Source organism: Onychomys torridus, chromosome 22, assembly GCF_903995425.1.
Source record: "Onychomys torridus chromosome 22, mOncTor1.1, whole genome shotgun sequence".
Lineage (NCBI taxonomy): Eukaryota > Metazoa > Chordata > Mammalia > Rodentia > Cricetidae > Onychomys > Onychomys torridus.
The window spans coordinates 13,758,434-13,771,712 of NC_050464.1; the positions used below are offsets into that span (position 1 = coordinate 13,758,434).

A 13,279-nucleotide genomic window follows, 5' to 3' on the forward strand; every position below is an offset into this window, starting at 1 on the left:
GCCCATTATTAAAATCCTAATAAACCTTGAAAAGTAAACCTGTGTAGAAATGTAATTTAAAGCTTCCAAAGTGATTTCATCAGCAAAACTCTTCTCATCTGAATGCTGAAACATGAAAAGAATTCTGTTGTATGCTAACCCACGATCTACAACACAGAATAAATCCAAATCATACAAGCATGCAGAGATCAAGTATTTTTGAGAAAATTCAGGGAAAACACAATATCTTTCCCACTTAATTCCCAGAAAATTGGGAACAGCAGTGATTTCTCTAACTTTATGAGAACTGTCAATGGAAACTAAGGGCTAACATTGAAAATGAGGGAGTAAGTCTTTTCCGTCATGCTTAGAAAAATGCAATGATAGATTGTTCATGCTATCATTACTTCTACCCAGTGACTAGAACCAAAAAGCAGGGTCATATATGTCTTTCATGGTACAACAAAAATACACAAAATATACATGAAAATAAATTGTAAACGTGTGCCGTGGAGGCTGAGTCAGAGAAACACACGTTTGAAAGCCGACTTGATTACCAGACAGAATGTGTTTAAAAATTAAGAAAAACTGCAGTGCTGGTGATGAAAGGCATAGCCTTATTTATGCATGCCAGGCATCATCCCTAGCCTCTGGCTTGAGGTAGCATCTTGGTTGAATGCTGGGTAGGGCAAGAATTGAAATCTTCCCTCTTCTAATGATCTACAGCAGGGAATAAAATATTCCTCAAGCCTCTTGATAAAGTCATGTCCCTTTTCTTCGTTGTTCTCATATCTAATGCAAAAACAAGGCCAATGAATATCAAGAAATCATTATTTACAAAATTGTCCAGATATAAATCATCATGATCCAACTCCTGCACACTGGTCCATCTACCCCTATCACAATCATGAAGAATGGTCCAGGATGAACTTGATGCTCAAACTCGACATGAAGTTGGGGAGAACAATACAGAGGGTCTCCATGTAATGAGATAACCCAATATTATGGACATTTAGTTGTATTATTAAATACCTAAACTTCATTGTCATTTCCCCCTATAGCTAGACCTTATTTATAGGATATCAAAGGATAATGTAGGAAGGCATCCCTGTTTATAAATTTTAAATCTTTTATAATTTCATATTTTTAGAAATGTTTTCATATATTCCTTCTTCCATCTTAGTAACAGAATTTCTTTGCTTAAAGTACCTCTGTGGCTCAGTTTCTTGAATGATGGGCCTGCTCTACATGATGTGGCTGCACAATCTATCCTCTTTTTTCTACTTTATATTTAACCCAAACTCCAAAATCTTCCTACATCCACCATTTTTTTTTTTACTATACTATGATATTTTTGCTGCTCTACTCTGTCCCATTTAGCAACAATCTATTAATCAGTAGTCCTACCATAACTTATTTTCCATTGTCTCCCTTATTCATACTTATACCCACAATAGCTAACATGTCAGTGTAGAAAGAATGGAATTTGTTTTATTTCCCCTAAAATAGTTGGCACCTAAAGAATGACTAATGACTGTTTTTAAATCAACTGCTACTCTATTTTCATAGAGAGTTTGCTGATTGGTGATAACCATTGTTGCAAACCCTGATCAGCTACCAGAGAATCACTGGAAAAAGAGCTTGGAGCCCAGTGACAACATTGGCTTCTTGAGACAAGAATCTGCCAGTTCTCATTGGAACAAGAAGTGAGTGACTCTTATCCCACCCAGAGTCTAACCTTGAGGATATGGCCCCAGGACACAATCAGTCCCTGGGAACTCCTACTCATTGCTGCCCAGGTGTTGGCCAGCAGAGAAGACTCCTGGGAATAGTCTCCCCCACTAAACCTTCCATTGAGTCATGAAATCTACAAGTCTCATGCCCTACTTCAAACCTACCCACACCTCTGAAACCCCAGTGGCTTCCTGAAACACAGAATCCACCAGCTCTCAATGGACCAAGAGGTGAGTGACTCCCAAATCCTGCCTATAAGACCTAGGTGTTGGGACACAACCAGCCCCTTGAAATCCCCACCTAGTGATGCCCCAGTTGCCAGCCAGCAGGGAAGTATCTTGTGGTCAGGCTCCCAGCCCTAGGGGATGTGGGAGGAGAACATAAGGTAAAATTGATGATCAAGCTGGAACAGAGATGGAGTGGGAGAGTAACGAAATGGAGAGAGACATCAAGGGGATAGAGAGAAAGTGGGTGCTAGGGAAGTTCTCAGGAATCCCAAAGGAGGACCCCAGCTTAGACTACTAAGCAATGGTGTAGAGTGTGCCTGAATTGGTATTACCCTCAATAATTAGATCGGTGGATACCCTAACTGTCATCATAGAGCCTTTCTCCAGTAAATGATTACAGCAGATGCAAACTTCTATAGCCAAACACCATGATGAGCTCCAGGATTCTAGTCAAAGAGAGTGAAGAAGGATTCTATAAGCAAGGGGCATCAAGTTCATGATGGGGAAACCTACAGAGACAACCAAACCAATCTAGTGGGAACTCATGAAATTTAGATCAACAGCTGTAAAGCCTGCATAGGACAGGACTAGGCCTTCTGCATAGGAAGGCAGTTGTGTAGCATGATCTGTTTAAGGGATCCCCTGTCAGTGGGATCAGAATCCATCCCTGGTTTATGAGCTGGCCTTTTGGAGCCCACTTCTATGATAGGATACCTCCCACAGCCATGAGAAGAAGGGAGGGCCTTAGACCTGTCTCCACTAAATGTACCTCCCCATGGGAGGCCATACATAACTTATTGTAGGAGGGGATGGGGGGTAGGTTGGGAGGAGGAGGCTGGAAGGGGCAGGAGAAGAGAAGAGGGGGATTCTTGGTATGTAAAATAAATTAAAATTATGTTTAAAAAGATAAAATAACTCATTAGCACTTTGCCTGACCCATAGACCATACAGCCAAACAGTTTGTAATTAATATTAAGCCTCTGAGCATTTATTTTATAAAAATGGAGGTTTCTCAGGCAAGACTTCTACAATTGGTACTCAAAAATGGCGCAAGATATTCCACATAAAACCTGGGCACTAAAAAAAAAAAGAATTCTAAAATGGAGCCAATAACAGCTTCCTAGTTCAGGTCTCATTACTGGCCCTGATACTAAGAGGCTTCTCCCAGTTGCTCCCTGCTACTTCATACAGCTTCTCTTAATTGGGGAGGTAAGAATGACTGGTTGGTATCTGTGCCATGACGAAAAAGGCAAAAACAGCAGCCAGGGCTGCTGTTTCAGTCCTAATTCAGCAGTTTAAGAACTCTCTTGGTCAGAAAAGTATTAAAGATATATAATAAAACAAATTCAGATGGACAAAATCTCTAGACTGGTTACAGTGTGTTTAAAACTATACATAGGATTGAGAGGAAAAAAAGAAAAAGTGTAGAAAAATGTCCGGGCCATGGTAGCACACATCTTTAATCCCTGTGCTTTTTCTAATATTGGTCTCAACAATTCTTGCTCAAAGAATCCCTCCTCTTTTTTGCCAATTGGACTCCTGGAGCTCCACCTGGGGCCTGGCCATGGCTCTTTGCATCTGCTTCCTTCAGTCATTGGATGAAATTTCTGGCACGACTGTTACAGTGTTTGGCCATCTGATCACCAGACTAGGTCAGTTTGGGCTTTCTCTTGACCATTTGGTATTTTTAAACTGATATGAGACATATGATTTCAAGGTTGCTAGATGACACCAATGCGTGTGTATATGCATATGTATACCCACATATATATGTTAGAAATAACTTGATTCCAAGGTATAACAGAAGATATGTTACTTTGGAAAAAACAGGTTCTGATTTTGTTTCCAAAGAAGAAGAGAAACTGGGTTCATTCAAGGTTAATATGGTTACATTAAAGAAGACACGCTGAGAGTTCTCCATATGATCCAACATCCATAGCACCTTCAAGGCACTTGGCTGATATGATGCTGTCTCACAATCTGCTACCGAAAGATTTCACCATAATTCTAAAGTTTCTGAGGATCCCCATAATTTTGATAGTGCCCCCATTCAGCAGGAAGTAGTATGAAAAGCTATGCCCAAATTCTCCCAAAAAATAGTTTATTTTATTTTTGTTTGTTTTTATTTTAATAGTGTTGATTATAAATGGTAATGATAGTCAATCTCTAAAAAATGGGGTATGATATAGAAATGATGGGGAAAGGGTAGATTATTAAATCTACCTTAATCCAAAAAATCAACTGTCAATCATACATATTTTTCATCAGTATGGATTTTAGTTTATTGATTAAAAACTTAACATTAATTTTGTTTTACTGTATGTATAATTCTTTTGTTCAGGGTGTTATGTTTATGCAGCTCATTTAAAAATGTAATGTATAGTTAAGAAACAGAAATTAATAGTTTTCTATAATTGTGAAGCTTATAGTCATGTTACTTAAGCATTTGAAGTATACAAAGGTTTATTCAATATGATAGATAATCTGCACACACTTCAAAGACCTACAGCATATGGCATTTAAAATGTTTTAAGAATTTAGAGTTTTCTGAAAGTGAGACACGTCTGCTCCTGGCAGCATCAATTACTTCAAAAAGGATGATGGGCATTGAAGAAACTCATTATGAAGTTTGCTTACAATGTGGAAAAGTCCAGCCATTTGGGCAAGAAACTTTATTCTCACAAATATAGGATAGATGATAGAGTATTTTCTTTAATATTGCCAAGTACAAATAGACTAGATATTGTAACTGTAATTCTGTAATTCTTGCTTGTTAGCTGTTTTGTTATATATAAATTTTCTATGTTAAAATAAAAATCTTCTATTTTGATTAGACAGAAGAGAAGAAGTGTTGTAGGATGGTCTTTGTGTATGCTGTGTATATGTGTTTCTACCATCAGTATATAAAAATGATGCTTTAGACTATGTCAAGATAAGTTAGAGTAGGTGAGAAATCCAAACGAAGATACAGGGAGAAGAAAGACAAAGTGAGCAAAGATGCTTCAGACCACTGGTGCAGCAAGATTGTAATGGAACACAGGCACAGCCATGGCTCCTGGCAATACATAGATTAATAGAAATGGATTGGTTTAGGAGAAAGGAACTCGTTAACAATAAGTCTAATCCATAGATGCATTTGCAATTTAAAAAAGTGATCAAAGTGATTGTAAAATATGTTCAAAGAATTCAGTGAACACGTGTCTATCTCATGAATTAAAATCCAAAGGAAACACCAAATGTTGAAAGAAATGAGGAAATTGTATAATGGCATTCAGGTGGAATTTGATCAAGATATAGATATACAGAGGAAAAAAAAATGAAATGATGACAGAATTTAAAGTTTCATCAAGTGTGAGGACCTTCTTCCGTGTTTTCCAGGATACTATTAAGGAGAAAGGAATGAGACATATTAGGTAGAAACAGAGGACTTGCCAACTAGAGGAAAGACAGAAACAAAGTGCAGGTTTGGAAGGGTCTGGATTAATACCTAATGGACCCTTTGGTCTATTCAGAAGGTCTTTTTTTACAACAATGACAAGGTGTGGGGCCTGTATCCTCCCCCTTGCTAGATTAAAGCATATTTCACAACCACATGCAGACACTTCCAAACACCTAGTGACCACACTCATGACCAGTCCATCACCTAAGGCAGCCTTGTTGAGAATAGAAAGCTCAGGTCTCACTAGGAAACTTCTGTGGGCCCCCAATAATTAAGTCAAATACAAATTTCAGGGGAAAGACTCCGAGATAGAGTGGATCATATTGACAACAGTAGTTGTAGGCATGGAGACAAAGTAAAATGGTAAGATTATTCAGTCATGATTTGTGATCAATTTGTTAAACAGTATAATGGAACATGTAAGTTTTGGGGAGATAATAAAAAGTCTATGACTTTCATCATAGAACAATTACAAGAATTCCATGTCAAAGGCATAGAAATTATTCTCAAGTTTCTGCATGAAAAATCAAGGGAAACAGTCCAAGACCTGAAGAAGGAAATAGAAAAAATGAAGAAGACACTAGCAGAAGGGATGCTAGAAATAGAAAATCTAAGTAAACAAACAGGACCTTCAGATGCAAGTATAACCAACAGAATGCAAGAGATGGAAGAGAGCATCTCTAGTGTTGAAGATACGGTAGAAGACATAGATTCATCAGTCAAAGAAAACACTAAAGCCAAGAAAGTCATGCCCCGAAATGTCCAAGAATTTTGGGACACCATGAAAAGACCAAACATACGAAAAATAGGGATAGAAGAAGGAGAAGAATACCAACTCAAAGGCACAGAAAATATATTAAACAAGATCATAGAAGAAAACTTTCCCACCTTAAAGAAGGAACTGCCTATGAAGCCTATAGAACACCAAACAGACTAGATGCTCAAAAAAAGTCCCCTCACCACATAATAATTAAACAACTAAACATACAGAATAAAGAAAGAATATTAAGTGCAGCAAAGGAAAAAGGCCAAGGGACTTATAAAGGCAAACCCATCAGAATAACACCTGATTTCTCCATCATAGATGAAGTGAACAAGACCTTTCAAGACAAAACCAGATTTAAACAATACTTATCCACAAACCCAGTCCTACAGAAAGCACTAGAAGGACAATTCCAAGCTAAAGAAGTCAGATTCACCTTCGAAAACACAGGCAATAGATAACACCACAGCAGTAAATCCCAAAGAAGAGAAGTACATGCACACTACCACAAAAAAATAAAAATAATAACAGGAACGAGCAGTCACTGGTCATTAATATCCTTTAATATCAGTGGACTTAATGCACCTATAAAAAGACACAGACTAACAGAATGGATTCCAAAACAGGACCCATCTTTCTGCTACATACAAGAAACATACCTCAAATTCAAAGATAGACACCTCCTAAGATTAAAAGTCTGGGAAAAGATTTTCTAATCAAATGGTCTTAAGAAGCAAACTGCTGTAGCCATCCTAATATCCACCAAAATAGACTTCAAACTAAAATCAATCAAAAGAAATCATGAAGGATATTACATACTCATTGCAGGAAAGATACACCAAGATGAAGTTTCAATTCTGAGCATTTATGCCTCAAACGCAAGGGCACCCACATATGTAAAAGAAACATTACTAAAGCTTCAGTCACATAGAAAACCCCACCCATTAATAGTGGGAGACTTCAACATAACACTTTTACCTCAGGACAGATTTGCCAAAATGAAACTTAACAGAGACATAGTGGACTTAACTGATGTTATGCCTCAAATGTACTTAATCGATATCTACAGAACATTCTGAACAAAAAAGAATATACCTTCTTCTCAGCACCCCATGTAACATTCTCTAAAATCGACCACATACTTGACTACAAAGCAAATCTCAACATATACAAAACAATTGGAATGACCTTCTGTGTTCTATTGGACCACCATGAGTTAAGGTTAGATTTCAACAACAACAACAAAAAACTACAGAAAACCTAAAATCTCATGGAAACTGAATATGGTCAACTGAATCACCAATGTGTTACAGAAGAAATAAAGAAATTAAAGACTTCCTAGAGATCAATGAAAATGAATACACCACATACCCAAACATATGGGACAATATGAAAGCAGTTCTAAGAGGGAAATTCATAGCACTGAATGCCCACATAAAGAAGTTGGAGAATTCTCACACTAGTGACTTGACAGTACACCTGAAAACTCTTCAACAGGAAAAAGCAGTGTCTCCCAGGAGGAATGGATGCCAAGAAATTATCAAATTGAGAGCTGAAATCCATAAAATAGAAATAAAGAGAACAATACAAAGGATTAATGAAACAAAGATTTGGTTCTTTGAGAAGATCAACAAGATAGACAAGCCCTTTTCCATACTAACTAAAAGACAGAGAGAGAGAGAGAGAGAGAGCATCCAAATTAACAAAATCAGAAATGAGGAGGGAGACATAACAACAGACAATGAGGAAATCCAGAGAATCATCAGGTCATACTTCAAAAATCTCTACTCCAAAAAAACTGGAAAATTTAAAGGAAAGGATAATTTTCTGGATAGGTACCACATTCCTAAGTTCAATCAAGATCAGATAAACCACTTAAATATTCCAATAACCCCTAAGGAAATAGAATCATTCAGTAAAATTTTTCAACCAAAAAGAGCCCAGGACCAGATGGTTTCACTGCAGAATTCTACTAGATCTTCAAAGAAGACTTAATACCAATACTCTTTAAATTGTTCCACACAATAGAAGCAGCAGGTATATTACCACACTCCTTCTATGAGGCTACAATTACCCTGATTCCTAAACCAAACAAAGATGCGACAAAGAAGGAGAACTACAGACCAATCTCCCTCATGAACATTGATGCAAAAATACTCAATAAAATATTGGCAAACAGACTCCAAGAACACATCAAAACAATTATCCATTCATTTGGCTATTTGTCCTTGTGCTTTTGCAATCTTGGATTCAACAATTCACGCTCTTGCAGACCCTCCTCTTTCTTGACAGTTGGACACCTGGAGCTCAATCTGGGGCCTGGCTGAGGATCTCTGCATCCACTTCCATCAGTTATTGGATGAGAGTTCCAAGATGACTGTTAGGGTATTTAGTCATCTGATCACCAGACTAGGTCAGATCAGACTTTCTCTCGACCATTGCCAGCAGACTACAGATGATATATCATTGTGGATTTCTGGGGAACTCTCGAGCATTCTGCCTATTCCTGTTCTGATGTGGTCTTCATTTATCATGGTCTGTTATTCCTCGTTCTCCCTTTCTGTTCTTGATCCAGCTGGGATTCCTGCTCCCCTATGAATTATGAACCAAAGGCTGTGGAGCCCCCAGCTGGAGCAGGCCTTCTGGATAAGTGAGACAATTGAATAGCTTGATCTGCTTGGGAGGCATCCAGTCTGTGGGACCAGGATCTGTCCTTAGTGCATGATCTGGCTGTTTGAAATCTTGGGCTTACACAGGGGCACTTTGCTCAGTCTGGAAGGAGGTGACAGGACCTGCCTGTACTGAATCCACCAGGTTTAAATGAATCCCCAGGGGTGCCTTGATCCTGAAGGATATGGGAATGGAGGGGAGGGGCTGGGGGAAAGGTGGGATTGGGGGCGTGAAGGGGGAGGACAGGGGAACCCATGGCTGATGTATAAAATTTAAAACACATAATAATAAAGAAAAAAATTTAAAAAAAGAACCTTGAAAAAAAAAAACCAATTATCCAACATGATCAAGTAGGCTTCTTCCCAGGGATGCAAGGGTAGTGCAACATGCAAAAGTCCATCAATGCAATACACCATATAAACAAACTGAAAGAAAAAAAACCACATGATCATCTCACTAGATGCAGAAAAGGCATTTGACAAAATCCAACACCCCTTCATGATAAATGTCTTGGAGTGATCAGGAGTAAAGGGAACATACCTAAATATAATAAAGGCTATCTACAGCAAGCCAACAACAGCCAACATCAAATTAAATGTTGAGAAACTCAAAGCAATACCACTAAAATCATGAACAGGGCAAGGCTGTCCCCTCCTGCCCATACTTATTCAATATAGTACTGGAAGTTCTAGCCAGAGCAATAAGACTACATATGGAGATTAAGGGGATACAAATTGGAAAGGAAGAAGTCAAGCTTTCCTTATTTGCAAATGACATGATAGGGGTGGGAGGGGGAGGATAGCAGAACCCATGGCTGATATGTAAAATTCAAACACAAATATAATAAATAAAAAAGGAGAGGATAAAGAAAATATTATCAATAAAATCAAAGAACAGAGGTTCCCAGACTTAAGGAAAGAAATGTTCATCATGATCCAAAATAGAAAATAGTATAACACAGATATGAAACCAGAGAAAATACTTCCCAATTCACACTGAAGATAACACAGTGAATATGCAGAATAAATAAAATCTACTGGCAGTTTTGAAAGGAAGGATGATGTTACATGTAAGCACAGGTCAATGAGCATGTCTTTTGTATTTTCAACGGAAAACAAAAATTCCAGGATGTCTTAAAAAGACGTTTTTCATGATTTATAGCAATATCTAGTAAACTATTAAAATCTGGGTATTTATTACAATAAAATGAGAGAAAGAAACTATCCCTGCTATATCATGCTAAAGAATTTCTTACAATAAAGTGTGATTACATTACACAATGTAAAGGTCAGTTTGACCAACGGAAAAAAAACAACCATAGCCAACAGGCTAGAGGAAATCACAATACTGAGAAACGTTAAGAATAGAGTGTCAAAACAATGCCAGAGCCAGGCGGTGGTGGTGTACGCCTTTAATCCCAGCACTTGGGAGGCAGAGGCAGGCGGATCTCTGTGAGTTCAAGGCCAGTCTTGTCTCCAAAGTGAGTTCCAGGAAAGGTGCAAAACTACACAGAGAAACCCTGTCTCGAAAAACCAAAAACCAAAACCAAAATCAAAAAAAAAAAAAAGAAGAAAGAAAAAAAAAAAAGCCAGACAGTAGAAAAATCAATAACATGTCAGGAATCAAAGTGTGACTTTCAATAAGAAGTCTGAATATTAACAGTCTGTATTCCTTTATCTAAGGACACAGACTAAGACTGCAGATACATCCTTTAATCTCAGCACTCAAAAGCCAGAGGCAAGCAGATCACTGTGAGATTCAGACAAGCCTCATCTATATAGCCAGTTCTAGACCAGCTAGTAATACTAATGTGGAACCTGTGACCTGTGTTTTAATAAATGAATAAGTAAATAGTTCACAGACTAACATATTTTCTTATCAATCATAATGCTTTTTCCTGACCCAAGAAATGTTCCCAACCACCAAATATCAACAAATAAAACAAGCTTACATCATTATTCCTATATCAAACTAAAGCTAGTCACAAGGATGTAGAAGATTGTACACTTTATAGAAACTATCCATCCACAAGGTTTTGCAACTCTACATGTATATGCTTCAATATGTGCACTCAGTTTCATAAAAATGCTAGTAGATATAATGTCATATGAAAGTCCATCAATGTAATACACCATATAAACAAACTGAAAGAAAAAAACCACATGATCATCTCACTAGATGCAGAAAAGGCATTTGACAAAATCCAACACCCCTTCATGATAAATGTCTTGGAGCGATCAGGAGTACAGGAAACATACCTAAACATAATAAAGGTAATCTACAGCAAGCCAACAACAGCCAACATCAAATTAAATGGAGAATAAATTCTGCAATATAATAGTGAGTGACTCTATACACACGCTTAAAATAAAAATATTATGCTTAATAAAATGAACAGAGAAACATTGGAAGTAGATAACATCAATTTAACTTTGATTCAAGTTTCATTCAAGAGATGGAGGAATGATTTAATATGTAAGTGTAAATATGTATGTATATATATAAATCATGAAATTAATGGCTCAAAGAAAGAAATTACACATCATTTCATACCTATCAAAACATTCAAAAGTATATGTCAATGATGGATAACAACACGTGATATGAAAATTCAAAGGGGGATGAATTAATCAGATAATAGTGGAGTGAAAGCAAGATGCTATGAGGAGCCTCTTTATTTTGTATGATAATAAAAATAAGTCTAAGATCTTAATATAGTTGAAAAATAGGCTATATACCTTCAAAGAAAGCCAATGGATTAAAGTAGTCAAATATAAAAAGCTTTCTGGTGTTTTTCACAAAGGGATCCTGGGAGTTGTTGAGGGAATCCACCTTCACCCCAAATAAGGTACTAGTGATCACATCCATGCTATAGGCCCCAAAGACCCTGAGGAGAGAAGCAGGTGAGTTAATGTGTTACTTACACAACCTCTGAGCTATATGACCATTAGTCTTCAGTATAATCAACAAAGCCTGAGTTTACTACTGTGGTATCTTCAGAAATCAACATGACTTTACGACCCACAGTATTTCCAGAACTTTCTCCCTCTTCTGTTGGATGAAAAAGGTAGAAGGAATTTGTTTCTTGGTGATATTTTTCTAAGACACTCAGCAAAACCTGAAGATTTAGATAGTTGAAAGTTACAGCTAAAATATGCTTGTCAAACCAGTGACCTCTTATGTGGCACATATATCTTCCTCACACATTTCTTAATCCTCTCATCTGAGCCATTTCTAAATTTTCTTCTTTCATTCTAAACTATTCTAGAATATACAAGATGATAACCAGTAACCTAATTTTGTCTCAGTTACACCAGGCAGAGAATCTCACAGGTATTTTTGGGAGTTGCTCCTTACTGAGTGGTTCACAGCAGGGTAACTTATGCCTCTCCCTTACTCTTGCTCTGGAATAATTTATCTACTTATCAGGCAGAGGGAGGACTCCATATGGAGCAGAGTCCCTAGACAATGCATGCATCACTGCTCACTTGTTCATGGTAACATTCTTGCCCTTCTCTACTTCTGGACTCATGTTTTTCACCAGCACATCTCCATATTCTTGAATGATGTGGAACATCTATGCACAAAACACAACATAATTTCCTGTTAAATGGCAATATTTGAGTTCCTAAACTAACAAGTCTTTTGAAATTGTATAAAGATCATCATATTTTTAAAATGACTACATAATACAAAATAACAACAAAACAAAACAAAACAAAACAAAAACACAACAATGAAACAAAAGAAAGACCTTTCTTAGCAATATAAAGCTCACAGGAACATCTCTTTGAAGAGTATGACATTATTTCTACCACTCCTCTGATAAAATCTACTCCATTTACAATAAAATGCTCTGCATAAACTTACCTCCTTTAGTTTTCCACTGCTAAAGGCTGGTGTCATCAAGGACCGGATTCTTTTCCAATCTTTATTCTCAGCATTTGCTATACTTTTTTTCATAAATCCAAGTGGACCAAAAAGCTACAATACCAAGAAAAATTTTGTTCTGAATTAGATTGGTTATCTTAACAGTTACAAAACCTGCATAAAATAGACAACATTCTTTAACAGTTACTAACCCTCTTCTTGGTGGCAGGTTTCAGGCTAGTCCCTCAAAAACAGTTCCTCAAACTAGGGCTGAAGAACTGGCACAGTGGTCAATACCGCTTGCTCCTCTTGCAAGGACTCTGGTTCATTTCTCAGCAGCTACATTATTTGGTTCAGAAGTGCCCATAAATAGAGTTCTGGGTATTTAATACCCTCTCTTGCTCTCTGTGAGTACTTGCACACATGCAGTATACATACACACATTCAGGCGCACACACACACACACACACACACACACACACACACACACACATATATATATATATATATATATATATATATATATATATGTAAAGTGGTTCAAAGTTAAAGTAAGGATACATACACCACCTGTGTGGGAATAAGTTGTTATATTAC

At 37.2% G+C, this 13,279-nt stretch overlaps 1 protein-coding gene across 1 annotated transcript in view; it reads right to left on the reverse strand.

Annotated features, from left to right (window-relative positions):
* The window catches only part of LOC118572619 (cytochrome P450 3A13-like), a 45,329-nt gene that overhangs the window by 12,681 nt on the left and 19,369 nt on the right, over positions 1–13,279 (reverse strand). Inside the window, exons 5-7 of the mRNA XM_036172345.1 lie at positions 12,683–12,796; positions 12,301–12,389; positions 11,551–11,699 (exon numbers count right to left, since the gene is read on the reverse strand). Of these exons, the coding sequence (XP_036028238.1) occupies positions 11,551–11,699; positions 12,301–12,389; positions 12,683–12,796 (352 nt within the window). The remainder of the gene's footprint in view (positions 1–11,550; positions 11,700–12,300; positions 12,390–12,682; positions 12,797–13,279) is intronic.